At 39.9% G+C, this 17,280-nt stretch overlaps 1 protein-coding gene across 14 annotated transcripts in view; it reads right to left on the bottom strand.

Annotated features, from left to right (window-relative positions):
• Window positions 1–668: 668 nt before the first annotated feature.
• IKZF1 (IKAROS family zinc finger 1) overlaps window positions 669–17,280 on the bottom strand; it is a 67,902-nt gene continuing 51,290 nt past the window's right edge. For 10 of the 14 annotated variants that reach the window (XM_040586020.1, XM_040586019.1, XM_040586017.1 and 7 more), the window contains 4 exons: window positions 12,961–13,128; window positions 10,852–10,977; window positions 6,371–6,505; window positions 669–2,170 (listed from right to left, as the gene is read on the bottom strand). In XM_040586020.1, coding sequence (XP_040441954.1) covers window positions 1,464–2,170; window positions 6,371–6,505; window positions 10,852–10,977; window positions 12,961–13,128 — 1,136 coding nt within the window. In that variant the 3' untranslated portion in view covers window positions 669–1,463. Of the gene's footprint in view, window positions 2,171–6,370; window positions 6,506–10,851; window positions 10,978–12,960; window positions 13,129–17,280 lie in introns of those variants that run through there. The other 4 variants (XM_040586013.1, XM_040586023.1, XM_040586021.1 and 1 more) reach the window with 3 other exon arrangements.

The following is a 17,280-nucleotide window of genomic DNA, read 5'->3' as shown; positions in this document are numbered from 1 at the left end:
GTTAAGTAGAAGCTTTAAAAAAAGGTGTTTTTTTTAAAATATCAATTGTGTTTGGGGAAATAAAATTTATTTGTCATAGAAGTCTTCACGCTGACTGGAGTATATGCAGCAGAACCCACCATGGAAAAAGCTCTTGGTGGACTTCACTGCACTCCGCAAAATGCTGCAGTCTCTCGTCTCCATTCAGCAAAACACCATTTTTTTAAGCTTAAGATTAGTTCCACTGAAGTAGAAGTAACTTAAAGCACATGGTGAAATGATTTGTTGAATAGGAAGCCAGGGTTCTCAGCACCTTTGTGGGGCCTGGTCTCTCATTAAACAGCAAGTGCCAGGAAAAAAGCAAGCTACAAATTTCAACTGGCTGTTTTAATTCAGCTCAGTGCTTTAAAAATAATTAAGTGCAACACTTACAAGTAAAGCCACAAAATCTACAGGAGTACATCTGTGCAAGAAAATCGGATTTTTTTTTCATAGGTAAGAGAGAGATTTTGGATATTTTCCAGGCAGATTTAAAAGATGAAAAATGTGCATAAGGAGACCTTCCCCACATATATTTCTAGCTAGCGCTTTTCTCAACTGTACATCATACTTTTCCAAATAACTAAAACTTTAAAAAGAAAAAAAGAAAAATTAAATACATTGTAACATTTATGCAGAGAGAGGAGGGGTTGCTTAACAAAAAGTGGGGGTTTATTGGATAGGAAGGGAAAACATTTATTCAAAGAAGAGCCAACAATACCCTTTTGTCTATACATTAAATGCAATTAATACTTCACAGAGTATATTACAAGGGTGTTTCTTCTATCTTTCACATACCTGCTTGCCTCCCTAGTGACACAAACAGGGCATGCCGTGATGTCAATACCAGCAGCACCCTTGCAGGTGGAAATGTTCTCCTTTCTATCACCAAAGCAACTCGGAACCCTCTGGCTGGGGGGTCCTGTCCCACCACAGCTGCCTGTGAAGCCATCTGAGATGGGGCCCTCCATCTTTAGCTGAGTTTAATCTTCCAAAAGAGTCAAATAATACCAGGAAGTCAAAAACCATACATCTGGTGTAAGAGCCCTACACTCACGGTGTTAAGAGAGAAAGCTTGGTCGCTCCTGCCTGTTGCGTCCTCATCCGTGTGGTGCATCCTGTGCATGGTTAACAGTTTTGGCAAGGGAGGTTTGCAAGAAGCATCAGTTAAGGGAAGGGCTTTCAACTATGTAACTACAAAAGCTCCTACTTACATTAATAAAGGTTTTTGGTGATCAAACATTTTCAGTAAAAACTTTAGTATTAGAAAACTGAGTTGCAATGCATGCTACCAAAAGGAAAAATCTTTTCTTGTGGGAGAAGATAGCTGAACTTTTGATTCTCTTGTTACTTTTACTGTCCAGCTGACTTGTGCTTTGTTGCTGTTGTGGCTCATGCAGCTCCAGTAATGCAGCTGTTGAGGCTAGATCTGTGCCGGAGGAGTTTTAACCCATGTGGAAACGGTGCTCCCCTCGAGTTATGTGGGAAGAGAATTCATACCTGTCCTGGCTATGGTAGCCACACATGTTGCATTCAAAAGGATCACGGAACCCGTGGCAGCCCATATGGATCGTATACATCACGTGATCCAAGAAAAGGACTCGACAGTGTTCACACTTGTAAACTTTCACTTGCTCCCCATTGCTGCTGATGACTTTGAAAGCATCCTGGGAATTGTCAGTACCTGCCCTCAAGACATCATATTGCCTGTTTTCTTCTTTTATAGAGATGCCATTTCTTGCATGGGGACCTATGTGGTTTGTCAGGTAAATTAACCCACTGCGTTCCTCGTTATTGCTCTCTGTATCTGTTGAGTCTTGGCAGCTGTTGCTGGGAGAGGCGTCTCGTTCGGAGGAGACAGATTTGGCTTTGGAAAGCAGCAACAAGTTTTCCACTGCGCTGTCCTGAGCTGTATGGTTGGAGCGAGCCTGACTGTCTCCAAGAGGTTTGTGGAGCTGATACATGGGGCTGATGACGGGCACCACCTCAGAACCACCTGGTGGTGTCTGGACAAGGGGACGCAAGGACTCTGCCCCCAGGTAACTGATGGCATTATTAATGGCCTGGTCTATAACGTGTGTCTGCATTATCTCATTCTCCTTCTCATAGTTGGTGGTGGCATCATATGGAAGATCAGGAAGACATTTCTCACCTGCAGTGAAAAACAATCAGGGGTTAGAGGTTGATTTCTACATAATTAAGGAACTGAACATCATAGATTAATAAAACAGCCACGTGGAAGAAAAGAGTTGATCAAATCCACCTCTGAAATTCACCTGAGGTATTCATAGTTCTCTAACAGAGCTGGTCATAATGAAGTAGGTTGGCTGGTGTTTCTTTTTTTTTTTAATCTGCAAAATAATTTGAGGTCTTTAGAAAAATAAGTGGATGAAAACAGACTCTGGAAATAATTATACGGGGACTCATGGGAGCTACAGATTGAGTGCTTCATCCTCTCTCCTTTCTAAATGGACTCCTTCACCTACCTCCTACAGTGAACTGAGGCATGCCTTTGTGGTTAGGGAAGACAATGTACCAGCACAGTCACAGTGAGCCTGGCCTTCATGCTTCACAGCACGAAGCACACTACGAATATTTTCCCCTAAAATATTAGTTTCATACTGGAAATTGTATGTTTTAGTTTTAAATCTTCAATTTCTTACGGATAATCCATACTGGCAATGGGCTTGTATGTAATTTCAGAGGAAAATCAACAAAACAACTTTTCATATTGCCACCTCCCCCCCACACCTTGTTTTTTGAATAAGCCACATTAGACACATTACCATAAGCTACACGTATTCCTAGAGATTTTGTGTCAAAAAGTTACCATCTGCGGGAGCAGTCAAGAACCATGGGAAATATTTAAGTGTGTATGCGGTTGGAATGTATTTTTCTTAAGAAGTAAAAAGCCCTGTATAGAGCAAGGCTACTTATTACTTGTAATTTCAACTATGACTTCGGATGCTAAAAGTAAAGGGGGGGACTCTTAATTTTCTTGAAACCAAACTGCACTAATGTATCTCTAGCTGGATACTCTTATATTGAACTCTTGAGTATCACTACGATTTCTTAGAATTCTGGGACAGATAGGACTAAGCAAAATATAGAAGTTGAAAGTTAGGAGTGAGAAAAACTATTTAAATGTACAGATGCTGATTTTATGAACCTGAACAGTCTTCCAAACTGTTGTTATCTGGCCCCTAATAAATTTGTGCAAATGCGAAGGGGTAAAAAATTTCCACAGGTTCCTAGGGACTAGCAATAATACATTCTTTACAGTCTGGATGGATTTCCTAGCTATACAGATCTTGGGAAATTCATTGAAAGCCATAAACATCTCTGTAAGGTGCTGTCACCATTTCCTAATCAACACAACATTTGCTGGTAAGCCTAGGAAAATCCCAATTTTTCTAAAAGAAATGCTAATAGAAGCATGGAAAATTTACCAGAAGATTGGCAAATTAATCTATCAACAACCTCCCACCCAGATGATACCCAAATTGGCTATTCAAAGTCAGTGAAGAGCCCAGAAAACTTCTAGGCTGACAGCACTGCAATGACAGGGCTAAAGTGTAGAAAGTCCTGCTGTCTACATTTCCAACAAGGTACGGTTTCATACTAGTTTGTCCATGCTCTACAAGCAGAGAAAGAAACATTGTGAGCATTGCCTAAGTTTGCATAAGGGATTTAGGGTACAAGCACCTTCTGTCTGTGCTGTGCAAACTTCTGCTTCTCCTTGTTTCCTTTCCCTATTACTCTGCCGATTTGAGCACCCCTCTACTGGGGTGCATGCGTTTTTCTTCCACATTTACCCTTTCTAATGCTGTAGTTTTCAGGCAGTTTGAGGCTTAAGATTCAAAATAAGTGTTGTGAAAGACTCTTGAATTAAAATAGAAGAACTCTCCTAATATGAATGCATACCCTTGACTCAAGGAGGAAAAAAATGAGGATATGAGGTCAAAATCATTTATATTCCATGGGCACTGTATACCACTGAAAAGTCTTCATTATACACAAAATTTTGGGCATACAGAAGGCATAATTTTAATAGTTGTTTTTTTGGGTAGTATTTGATTTATGTAGCATAACTAGTTGGTAGCTGGACTGAGAGGTTCAAGTGCTCATAAGGAAAATTTGTTTCCAAGCAGAGTGTCTGGAACAGACACAAACTTGAGGTAGGCAGGTATCATTTCTATATCTGGGCAATGCAGGTAATATTTGAACTCATTAAAAATAATAGCTTATTTCTGTGGTTATTAGAGCATAAGTAAATTAAACTGCTAATGGTTTGATGCACTTCAAGCTTTGCATTGCTCAGGTCTCTGCAGCAGATACCTAAATTGTAAAAATGCACTCTATGCATGTGGGCACTTTTTTATTTGGTTTGTTTTTAACAACTCTCTTTTCTTTGCGGCCTAATTGTTTTAACATGATAAACGTGACAACCTCACCTGCAGTTCTCACTCTCTGGTTTGGATGGCCCAGTTCTGCTTTCGGGTCTGGGAGCTATTCCAGTTTGGAATACAGAGAGAATTTTACAGATAACTGGCTTAATTTGGTGAACAATCTCACTTTTGAAAGGTAATGAATTTAGCCTTGAGAAAACCGAGAGAAGCAGCAGTCTTTCCCTTATGTGAAGGCTGCCATTTGTTCCTTCTCCTGGGAATTCAGCACGGGGATTGGGATAACACGATAATTTACAGGAGCAATAAACATATTTTATTACACAAAAGCTCTCCTGACCAGCCGGCCTAACCTTGTGTTAATCAGGAATGTACCTATTACATGAAACAGCAGGTGAGGATTGGAAAGGAAAGGATCCGGATGCATTTTCTTGTCAGAAAGCCCGTCCGTTTGGAGGTTAGCAAATTTCCATAAATATCTGCTGTCATTAGGTTGTCTTCCTACACCACACCCTGAATAACTGACAGGAAGTTCTGCCCTCCTAAAACTCATAGTTAAACTGGCTGTCTTTGCTGTTTCTCGGGGCGAAGAGGGAAAAGGAGAATGAAAAAGCTAGTCCACACCCATGGATACATCCCATATAGGATACTTGCTAGTACCTTTTAAATTTTAACACTTCTGGTCTTCCTGGAGCTTTCATAGAATTAGTATTTTGCTGAATGCAATCAGTTACCACAGTGTCTAAATGAATGAGGTTTGCCTTACATAGGTGATAGAACTTTGCTAACTACTACTACGACTTTTGTCCTTTTTTATAAGCATAAGCATTTCTTAACCACGACTGCCTCCTGGAATTGATTGCCTTTGGACTTGAAAATAACCTTGGACTTTCATTTCAAACTTTCTGTTGCACCTCCTGACATAGCTGAGATTCCCCTTTCCTTGTCTCAGAAATACCAATTTTCCTTTCACCCTTGTGCTCTCATTGAAAAAGGTATATCTGGAATTTCCGTCCCATAAACTGGTCTTTTTTTGCCTTGACTTTTGACTGAAGACCTTCTTAATATGTGTTCTATTTCAAAGATTTCAGTTTTCTTTGGTTGTCTCCTTAAGAATGACATAAATGAATGCACAGAGAATTATAAAAGAATCTAACTAGATATGAGTGTATGTTGTCCTCCGACCTCCCCTCTTTTTATTTATTTAAGACTAACTCTACATAGCCAACAAAATATTGTCTGTGGGTCTCAAAACTGATGTAACTACTACCAAGTACAGGCTTACCAAGCAGAACAATATAGGTGTAGCCTCCATTTTTTCATTAAGATGAAAACTACTAGGTGCAAATGGGCATGAAGTTTTTGCATCACTTACAGAATGTACCCAAAGATCTTTTCATTTGGGTATTATTCTCAGACTAGGTTTATTTATTTCCATGATGATTTTGGGCTGTAACAGTATACAGACTTAATGAAGGGGTGAAGAATATTTTTCAGCCTGTGCTCAACTATTCACAAATGCTTTCATAAACACCAATATGCCCAGATCTGGATGTTATCCAGGAAGTTAATAAAATAATCCTGAAAGTCTGGTCAAATGCTTTCCCAACAGGAAACTTCTATTCCTATCTTCAGGTTCTTAAGGCAGCTTCAAGAGCCTGTCCAGATCTTGTAATGATCTGGTTTATAAGCATTAGAAAAAGATAGGAAAAAGACTTCAAATTAATCTTCAAATGTGGAAAATTAGACATGCAGAAATGTATGCTGGAGAAGTTTTGTTGCTTTCTTTATTCCCCCAACACATTGCTGTATCTGTTTCTATAGAGATAGATATTGCTAATTTAGTAAAACAAATAAAATCATAAAGCAAAAGTAAAAATCCTGTGAGATGTTTTTTGGGTTTTGTTGTTTTATTTTTTAGGAGACAGCAAACGTTTAACTCTTACCAACAAATTTCTGAGGCATAGAGCTCTTACGTTTGGCGACGTTACTTGCTAGTCTATCCAGCACGAGGGATCTTTCTGACCCTATCTTGCACAGGTCTTCAGCCATTTCACTCTGGTTAGTTTCCTCTTTTATGACTGAAATCAAATGACATCAGAAGGGTTAGGCACGCTTGTTCCATTTTAATGGAACTACTGTCTTAAGGTTATTGTTTCTCAGCTAATGTCTTTTAGCTCCCAACCAGCTGGAAGGAGGTGCTCACCACTGCAAACACAGGACAATTCTGACTCTCGGTAACAAAGAAGTCCCTCACACTGATTAATTTATGTACATGTTCATGTTTCCCTCATTTAGGATACAAAAATGAGATTGCAACTGCAAGGCAACTGCTTGTAACGTAATCACTCCACCCTTGTTCTGCAGCCACTCTGCATTTCTGTGAATAAATGAGGTCCTAACATTATACTGGATATGAAGCATTTCATCTTTTCACCCTCCCACTGTCACCTCCCACCCTGTTCCTCTGCACCTCTCCCAGTGGAACTGCCTGTATGATCACTGCTTCTTTAGCAGGAAAAACGGACAAACTTCTCAACTGCAGTAGTGGAAGATGGCAAGCTATACCAACCTTTCTCCCCACTCCCTCTTCTTCCCCTAGTGAATATTTCTATACTTCCTTGATGCAATTTCAGGCTTTAAATGACGATTTAAGTTGGTAAAGTCACATCTACAGTGGAGCACTGATTTCGAATAGTCAAACCTGTTTTCCAATTTCCTGCTGCTGCTGAGACACTGCAACATTAGAAATGAGCTTAGCTGTGAGGCACTAGGAAAGGGAGACTATTGAACTACATTTAGTTCGGTATTTTCCTGTAGAAACAGAAGGGATGAGTGGAAATGCACTGTCAAAACGATGACTATGAAAGATGTATGGGAAGGTATTTCTGACTTCCAACATCTAAAGGAAAGGATATGCAGAAAGATCACAGCATAGCAGGTGGTTTAGGGCTTTTTTTTGGTCAAGGAGAGAAAGGGGTTAATTTTACTTTTACCTGCTACTAGGGTATGGGTATTTTTCCTGAACTTGTAAGCTGCCATTAAATGGAGAAGTGAAAGATGATGTATAGACTGATTCTGCAAGCTATTTCAGTTAGGTGTACCATTCCACTACATTTTGCCTTCTGTGAATGCTAAGAATATGTTTTATCACTGGATTTGCTGGTTCACAGAACCCACCGCACTCTGGTACATGGGTGTTTCTCAACAGTAGAGAACACGTTGTTCCTGTGCAATGTTATTTTGGCAATATACCACTGCCGTAAAAGGATGATTGTGCAAGTTTCATTGTTCCTGAAAGATGCAAAATCAAGGTCTGGTGGATAACTGCAAGGAGCAGGTGAATTGTCCTAGACAACAACACTCCACAATATAAACTGAAGAGTACACAACTGGTTCTTCAGTCCCTGCTGCAGCAGCACATACTGCAGTGACAGTGACAAAGAGTCTCATGGAATTATGCCCCAGCCCCAAAAGACGCTAAAGATTGTGACCAATGCAAGATATGCACAGAGTAAAGGGTGTTGATAGTACCTAGGCATCACTGAACAGGCACATCGCAGCATCTTGTGCTGGCTAAGGCTTCCAGACACCACTTTAGGAAGAGGATTACAGAGAATGTTTAAAAGCAGCCCACTCAACAGGGAAACAAAAGATTAAATTTTTCATCTGTTTAGGATATAATAACATTCCAATTCTAATCAGTTTAACAGAGGGTAAGTTATGTATTCAACTTTCAAACTTTTAAAACTGCTATGAAAAAGAAGGGCAAATTGGATTACGTACTGATTTCCAGCTTTTGCAACTGAACTATCCTGAAATTTGCTACCAACCTGGCAACTATTTTTTGGTAATTTGGTGTGTATGAACTGAAAAAAAAAAAAAAAAAAAAGTTTCCAAATGAAAATCCACAAGTGACTGAAAAATTGTAATTGACCCTTTTAAAACTTCATAAACTATTTCTTCTATTTTATATAGGCCTGGTAAGACTTCAGCACACTACCACTCAATTCAAATGCAAGACACCAAGTAATATCTGTAAGACAAGAACTTCATATGGACAGTGAGATTCTAGCCCTCTAAAATAAGAATTTTGCCATTAAATTCAGCAGGTTCCTAATTTTATGCTGAATCTCCTCTTAATGAAAGCAAACAAAAGTGAAAATATAAATACAATCTCTTGTTCCTATCTTTACTCCTCTTTGCTGGATCTTTCCCTTACTTAAGTACTTTTTAAATTATATTTGTTAAATTTACAAGTTGATGGAAAGCATCAATCAGTTTAGGTCCTTTCAACTCACATTTTTTCTATGTATACTGCACAAAGTACTTAAAAAAAAATGCAGTAAAGAGCAATCCTGATGTAGCAGAATGTCAAATCAGATGCCCTAGCAGATTTTCACACCAAGTTTTTTCAGTCTGGGGGAAAAAAAAAAAAAAAAAAGCCTGAATTATGGCTCTAATAGCTCCATATCACACCTTGAAATACTGTAAGAACAGTGGTAGTATAGCTACTTGCTTTTCTAGATATAATGTAGAATGCACTAAAAATCCCAGGACAACCCACTCATTCTCAAGTGTTTCATTGCTTATTTTCATCTTTTTGTAAGAGTTTATAAAGGAAATAATGTAAACATGGCAAAATGGTATGTTTGCAGTGAAGCAGAATAGATTAGAATGCAAAATACTAGGAAAAATGCAGGAAAGTGTTTTTTAGAAACATAAAGAATTGATTTATTAACTGAGTACTTAATTTTTTTAAGAGTGAAGCATTTAGCTGAATATAAGGTCTAAAGCCCAAAGTTAATCCTCTAATTTTTTTCCTAATTTGAGAAAGCACTTTTATTATATCATGTATATGATACTTTCAGTATATGCAACGAAGAAGTAATGATATGCAAGGAAGAAGTAATCCTTCCAAAGCATTCATGAATTCCCCAAGTTTTCATCCCACTGAGATATTAGATATTCAGTCCTAAGCTAGTGTAAACTCTCCTGTCATGATCTGCTACAAACAAAGGTCCGCCTCTAAAATTGTATAGTCTATTAAGGTTTAGGATTCATGACACCAGTTTCACCTGGACATTTTGCTTACTAAGACTTTAGTAGTACTTCAGCTACTCATTCACACAGATTTTCACATTCTGTGTGCAGGCATTCAAATCCATGTACCTGATACTGAAAATTCAAAACCCAGGCGAGACTGAATATTTGCTTCTAAATCCTATCACCTCTTTGAGGAATAAGTATTGCTGCCTACTGTATATTACATTCAGCTTTTCTATTTATACATTCTCCAACCCCTCAATAAAATTAGAAGGGGCGCTGCTCTAACATGCTGTCTGCCAGAAGCATCTCAGCTGTATTCACTGCCATCATTATGTGCATATACTTTACATTATTTGATAGCATGTAAAAACATATTCAGGTTCTGTCCAGATATAAACTATTAAATGAGGCATCATTGCAAATAGGTCAGAGAGAACCTTCCATTTTTGTCATTTGACAAACTAAATAACATATACTGACAGGATCAAAAAGGTATGCCAGAAATGCAACTTACTGGATGGGCTTAAACTCCACCACAGAAACTGGATCTCATATTCTCTATCTAAAACTACACATCCAAGGGATTTTTTATGGTTATTTACTGTGATCAATACCATGCAGATCTTTAGGATCTTTGTTAAAAAAATAAATATCCAAACCCCAATAGCTGCTTGCTCTCTTTCTGGGTATAGGTTTAGATTTTATGTTCTCCAAGAAACTGGGTTTTACCTTCATCATAGCACTGGTCTCTCAGGGAAGCACAACAGCTCCTCCCCCCCCCGCCCCCCCCCCCACAGTGTTCTTCTAAAGAGGAGGCTGAGATGGTCAATGTAAACAAATTATTATCCTTTCTGGGCTGTCTCAGTCAAACTGGCTAAATCAAATGCCTCTGGCTTCATGTCCTCTTGCTTGGAAGAGTGAGATCAAAGACAGATGGCTCACCCTGGTTAGATGAGTTGGTCCCAATGGTCAAGTAACCCCTTAAGCTGTGCGTGGGAAGGGCAGGAGATGTGCAGTGCCTCTCTACCTAGAACACTGGTATCAAGTCTTCATTAAGAATCCACAAGAGTACTGTGATACAAGACTTCAAACAAAAGGGAAAGGTGTTGAGATGATGTAGTCATACTGCCCATACTGCCTTGAGATGGTGAACAGAAATTTCCCAGCTCTTGCAAGTGTTTTGCTATATGCCTGAGCTTTTTCTTTGAGCTAAACAAAACAACAGCCAATGCAATATCAAACATATGGGGGGGGGGTGTGTGTGTGTGTGCCTCCCCAATGCAAAAAATGCCAAAAATGGTACTACTGTTCCTTCTGCACTTCTTTTTCTGCGTAAGTGACAAGACAGCGTCAGTCCCCAAATGGACATGTTTATTACCTGAATAAAGGCTGCTTGGGATATTCATGGCTTGCAGGTAGTTATGACAGCGTTCTTTATGTTCTTCCAAAGAGCTGCGCTGCTTATAGCTGCGACCACAGTATCCACACTTATGGGGTTTCCCAACTGGAAAAAACAGAATTACTTGAGAGATTCAGATGAGATATTCAACAGCATATTAATAATGGTAAGAATAACAGGAAAAAAAGACCACCCCAAAAACAAACCCATGCTGTGGTGAACTGAAGAAAGATTTTGTGAATTTAAGAAGAAGAAGGAAAAAAAACCTAATGGAAAACAAGTTGTATATCTTTACATCTACAGGCCTATTCTGTGGGTGCTGCAAGCTGATTTCAGATTATTCACATCAGATAAGGACTGCGACATTAAATCTTCAAAAACAGCATCTAGATAGTTAGAAACTGAAACACCTTCCAAGGTCTGAGCGTAGCTGATTTAGTGCCTAGCTCCTACAGAGACTGCCAATGGGGGAACTGGTGGTGCAGGTACAGACAGACACCTGCCCACGACTGGATGTGAGTTCTGATGTAGCCAGAACCAGCTCAACCCTTACAAGACGATGGTAGATTTCACGTTTTCTGTTTCTGGAAATTCAAGAGAAATGGCACGACAACATTTTTTTCTGTTACACCAGTCCAGATGTAGTTCTAGGAATTTTGCAGTAACTATACAGTTTCATTGACTGCTGGACCTGAATTTTCTATCTTAGTGTGACAAGACTGTCACCTTATATGTGATTTCAGAATTTTAGATGATTACACAGCTTAACTTTTGTTTTTATTTACAAATTTTCAGGTGAAAATGAGACTCAGACATCCAACTTGTTTATGATGTACTGATGTCAATTTGCCAATTACAGGAATTAATCAGAGTCTATAGTTTAGGCATTGTCTCTTTATCTGTGGAATCCTCAGAGTTTGACAAATGTCTAGGTATAATTTCATGTATATATGAAAAATTATGTTTTAAACTGTGCAGCCATGAAAATCAGTAACAGCAAGGAGGAGGGAGGCTAAATAGTATTTGAGAGATGTGCTTTCCTGAGTCCGGCCAGGACTGAACAGGAGAAGCTGAAACTATTTTGGACATCTGGGACCAACACTAGGAATGTTATTATATAATGTATGTGTTAGAGAAGAATTTCTTTCATTTTGTGCAATACAAAAACGTCACTGCAAGAATTCCCCTTCCAGAACTTGGTCCCAAAGCCAACTTTCACAAGTAAAGTTAACAGTGTTGGTTCTGGCAATGCGTTTTGGAGGTCTACTATCCAAACAACAATTTGCATTTCCAGCTTAGCTTGGGAAACTAGATGAGACAAGACTCTGCTTTTAAAGGCACTTTAAAGGTGTTAAAGTGGTTTTGCTTCACAGAAGGTATGTGACCATGGCTTCTGTCAAACAATGAGAGTTTCATGGTAATGAAAAAGTGCAGCTATTCAAAAATATTTGTTCAGATCTCCACATTACTGTTGAGACACAATACTGAAAAACTCTAGCAGAGTCCTCTTTTTTGGAAGATTATGATCTTTCTCTCTCCCACCCTCTTCCTCTTCCCCAACCTTTCTCTTTCAAAGTACTTGTAATAACAAGGTACAACAAATAACTGCTGCTAAATGCTGTAGGTGGTATTCGCTCCTTAGGTTAAGAATGACTACCAGGCTGGAGGTTTGTGAGACTTTGTGACTTAAAACCTACTGTGTTCAGACATTTATATTATCTCTAGATGCAGATAAATGCCATACAAACCCTAAAACATTCATCAGCTTTATTTGACATTCGTAGTTCCATGAAATGGATTACTCACATGGGACTTATAAGGTGAAACCCTAATACAGAAACTTTTGGTCAGTCAAGAAGTATGGGTAAAAACAGTTCTGGTGAAGGATCATAAGCGTGAGATGTGTTTAGTCATTTCTTTGCTGCTAAAACACTACGGCCAGCTCACAGCTTGGTTAACCCTAACATGGGGCTACTCACCTCCCCAGGGTGAGAAGACCTCTCAGGCTTGGTGGCCACAAACGCCCCCACCATCTCCTCATTGGATGCAGTGATGAGTGCCCCTGGACGGTTCCACACCTTCACTTACCTGAGTGAGTCCTCAGGTGTCCTGTCAGGGCATCCCTGCGACGGCAGGCGTAGTTACACAGGTGACACTTGAAGGGCTTTTCACCCGAGTGCAACTTTATGTGGCGCAGAAGGTTGCCCTTCTGTGTAAAGGAGGCTCCACACTGATTGCACTGGAAAGGGCGTTCTCCTACGGGGAGAAGGAGGAAATATATGAGAACAAAAAAACTTACGTGGTAACAAGAGAAATATTTCAGTGAGAAAGTTGTTTTCTCACTGCTGCTCTGTGACTTCCACCGGCTGCAGGTTTGATATAACATGAGGCTTTCAGACTAAACCTGCCAGTTTCTTAATGCTTCACTGGCTGGGTCAATTTGATCTGAAAATCTAATTTTTTTTTTCTAAATCAGAATGGCACATCACAATGCAAATTCAAACTCATTTAAATAAAGTGACTGCAACATTTTGTGTTGAAGAGCCACTCTTCCTGATCAGCAGTTTTGGAATAAACCAATATCCAATTTTGCATGTTGTGGCATTTGGTGGGGTTTTTAATGTGGCTTTTTTCAAAGGGTCTTTAAAATATGCCACTGAAGCAGCAAAATAAAAAGGAAACTCATTAAAAATGCATTTCAGGATCACAAGTTCATTTCAGCGTTACATTCTTATATTTAAATGAAAGGCACTTCATTATAACAGTTATAATAACTTCTTTTCATTTACATTTTCCCTGTATTTTCCCTTTCAATTTCTTCTCCATTACCTGTCCGTCCCTAAGCAGCCAAATCAGGAAAGAGACAGAGAAAGAAAGAGAAAAAGAGAGAGTAAAATCACATAAGTTAAGACAGTGCAAAGGAAGCCCTGTACTTCCATGCTGAAGTCCCAGCCCTTCTCTAGGTAAGGTATGAGAGAGGAGCTGCACAAACGGGCTCTGCTGGTCTACACTTCGGATGGACACAGGGAAAAACTTGAAGAGACACAGCCTTGATTCATCTAAACTGGTGCTGTTATCAAGGAAGCGAAGCAACTAGCCTTTGCAAAAATTAATATGGCAGTTGTTCGCTTTTTATGCTGTTTCAAATCAAATATGCCTCTTTATTCACTTTTTGAAATTTAAGATAGATGAGGCCTTTTCTTAAATCAGTGGGAGATATGTTTTCAGTTGTACCAGATAGGAGTAAAGGTATATTTATACATGAGAGCACTCCATCAGCAGGAACCACCCCTGCATGCCCGCTTCTCCGTAGCCCTCGACTAAGTCAAAGCAGCCCTTGAAACTCATTTGCTGAATTTTGTTTCTCTTAAGCATAAATACAATCTGCTATAGTAATTATAATGCATTGACAATATTAAAAACAGCCCAGAGGTGACCTGTTCTTAGTTTCAATTTTCTTTATGTAACAATAATAAATTTAAAATCTCAATGCTGAAGTTAAAATATAAAAAAAAAATAAAAGCAAGTTAAATAATTTCTTTCTCTTCTCTCACGTAACCATCATGTATTATTTTGCACATCTAAGGACCAACTTGTATGTCCATATGTGTGCATATATGAGCATTATGATAATTTTTTACTTTTGGGTAATGCAGTGGAACAGTTGAAAATCAGCAGCGCAGTCCCAACCCAAAAATGTGCAAATTCTACCGTTAGGGCTGGCAACTTTAGCATTCAGCAAACAGTAAAATGAATCTGCTTTATGTCAAGGGATTTTCATTGGTCAAACGGCTTCAATCAGGTCAGCATAGTCCCTGTCAAGCCGTATGAACTCATTTTCTTTGTCCATCAGGTAGCTGTTTTCATCTAACCTGTATTCGCAACAGGTTCAGCTGGGGTGACCCACAAAAATGCCAGCATTAGCCTTACAGGATTTTGCAATATACTTCATATGCCATGCACAGTAGTTGTTAGGGGAAAAAGAAAACGGCTAAGAGCCTGTCTGCTTTACCTCTTAATCTTTGGGGCAGTTACTCAGCGTGGAAGGTATTTTTGAGAAATGGACTGAAACAGTAATGAAGAAGTTTGTCAGGGGGGACACAAATTTAGATGAAACGGTTAATTCTTGCTAAACAGCTTTTCTAGCATTCATTTCTGTTATTTTTACTCAGAGGAGTGTTAAAAGGAGAAAATGAAGATCGTAAAAGTACTTCAGGAATGAAATGTAAAGCAAAGCAAGAATGAAATGTATCTCCAGCCTACAGCTCTCGCAATTACAGGGTGAAATCTTGCACCAGGAAGACAGACAGATGGAGCATTTCAAATGAGACTACTGCATATAAAATATTTCTACAAAACTGGGATCAAATGTAAAGGGAACCTGCATTCACTTTGCTGTACAAGGGAAAGTACAAGGTCTTTTGGTGGTGATAAGACCCTGCAACTATGTGTAGCTTGGCTGGCCATTGGTCATCCATGCTGCAACTACCCAGGTGGGGAAGACCTGCCTTGTGAGCCCAGCAAAGCTCCCAGCCTTGCTAGGATGGAGATGGTCGCTGATGGAAGGTTACTGGGCGTGGACAGGACTGAAAGAAAAAATGCATGATGCATCTTTTGTTTATACAGTCAGCTTTGTGTGTTATTGTCTAGCCAGTTCTGAACAGCACACGTCTATCCTGGGTGGATTGCGCTACATGGTGTGTAGCTATGGACGAATGTGGGCCCAGGAGAGAAAAGTGCAATGGGACCCTGAACTGAGTCCACTACCACTGCAGTGATTCACAAGCCTTAGTGGGAGCATGAGCCCCCGACTACTTAGTGAAGAATATTCATCATCTTAATTGAAATCTTTCTCATTTCTTAAACAATATAGTGACAACATCACCTAATATGCAGAGACGTGCATAGCTTTCTTCTCTTTTTTTAAATGCTCATTCTTCAATGGACATTAGTTTTCTAAATAAATTTGAGACATTCAGACCCAACTAACAGACTTAAGTGAACTAAATGGTGGCTTAAGTTAAGGGAGTGCATACATCAGGAGGGAATATGTATACCTAGACACACATATATAAGCACACATACATAAATATATATCTACAGGCATACATGAACACACTTATGTGCACACTGAGCAAGAGAAGCCTCAATCTACACCCTGAGGTCTCAGCACCAGGGAATAGGAGGGAGTTTCTCTCTCCTTTCCAGATCTCCTTTTTCCTAAACACCAAGCAAGACAGCAGCAAGCTGGAGAAAATCAACATACTGAAAGCCTTTGGGAAGGAGAGTGAAGAGAGTTGGGCATCTGTGAGTGGGTTTCGCTCCACAGACAGGAGCAACAGATAAGGTGCTAGGAAGCAGTGAGTGCTGTACAGCTGCTTACAGACAGGAGGGGGCAGAAATGTCAGGTGCTGCTCTGCATATCTGCACTTGGCAGGTGTATTCATTAAAAGTAATTATGCCTTTTATCAGGTCAGGCAGTCATTTTATTTTGGCACTTTAGTGCGCTAGAGTTTTGTTCACTTATCAAGTATTTATTTAAAGAAACCTCACTGCATATGCAGGTTTTACATGAATTAGCAGCAAAGTAATTCATTTGTGAGGCTTATTCCTTCACTGGGCATGTATTGAAATGGGCTTCAGTTAAATGTCTGTAATAGTATATCCCATTTCTACTTTAATTTTCACAGCACAGCTGAAAGGAAAAGCAGTCACTACTGTTTCCAATGACGTCCCTTTAATTTAAACTACTAGCTCCAAGCCTCACTCCCTTGCTAGCCCTGGAAAAACCTGAGCTTACTCAAAAAGGATGCTCAGGAGAGGAGCTGAGGGCAAGGTGGGAGGGAAAGCAAAGGCTTTCTTTCCATGGAAGGACTCAGGGGGGGCAACTTCACACCCTTTAGTTTTATTAAGTATAAAAGAAGGAGGTCCTGCTGAGCAAAGTGCTGCTCATGGGATGCTTCCACTGTAGGTTTTAACTACCTCCTTTGATTAAAAAGAGGGTCTTGCTGGCAAGGGGAGGGCTCTGCAAAGGGTGGAGAAGTCTCTGAGTGACAGTCCTGGCGTGGTAGCGCCCTGAGCACCCTCGGCAGGCACATGAGTCCCTTTGCCAGGCAGGGAGTTCAGGCAACTGGAGCTCTGTGCCAGGGAAACCAGTGAGGTAGCCCCTGGGGATGTCACAGGGAACAGGCAGCCCAGCTCATCCTGTGGAGACTTGGCCTGCCGGGTACCAACCGCTGCACTAGTAGCAAAGGCAGCTCTCCCTAAAACCAGGCGTGTCCACACACAGGCCGTTCAGCCCTGGTGCAAACACTGCCTCTCCCTCTCAGGGACCCGAACCAGCTCCTCCAAAGCAGCAACAGCATACTCTTAATAAAAGAGCAGCCTCCTTCAACAAAAACAAAGACT

Source organism: Falco naumanni, chromosome 3 (assembly GCF_017639655.2).
Source record: "Falco naumanni isolate bFalNau1 chromosome 3, bFalNau1.pat, whole genome shotgun sequence".
Taxonomy (NCBI): domain Eukaryota; kingdom Metazoa; phylum Chordata; class Aves; order Falconiformes; family Falconidae; genus Falco; species Falco naumanni.
The sequence above is the reverse complement of the archived record's forward strand: the minus strand, read 5'-3'. Positions and strand labels throughout refer to the sequence as shown.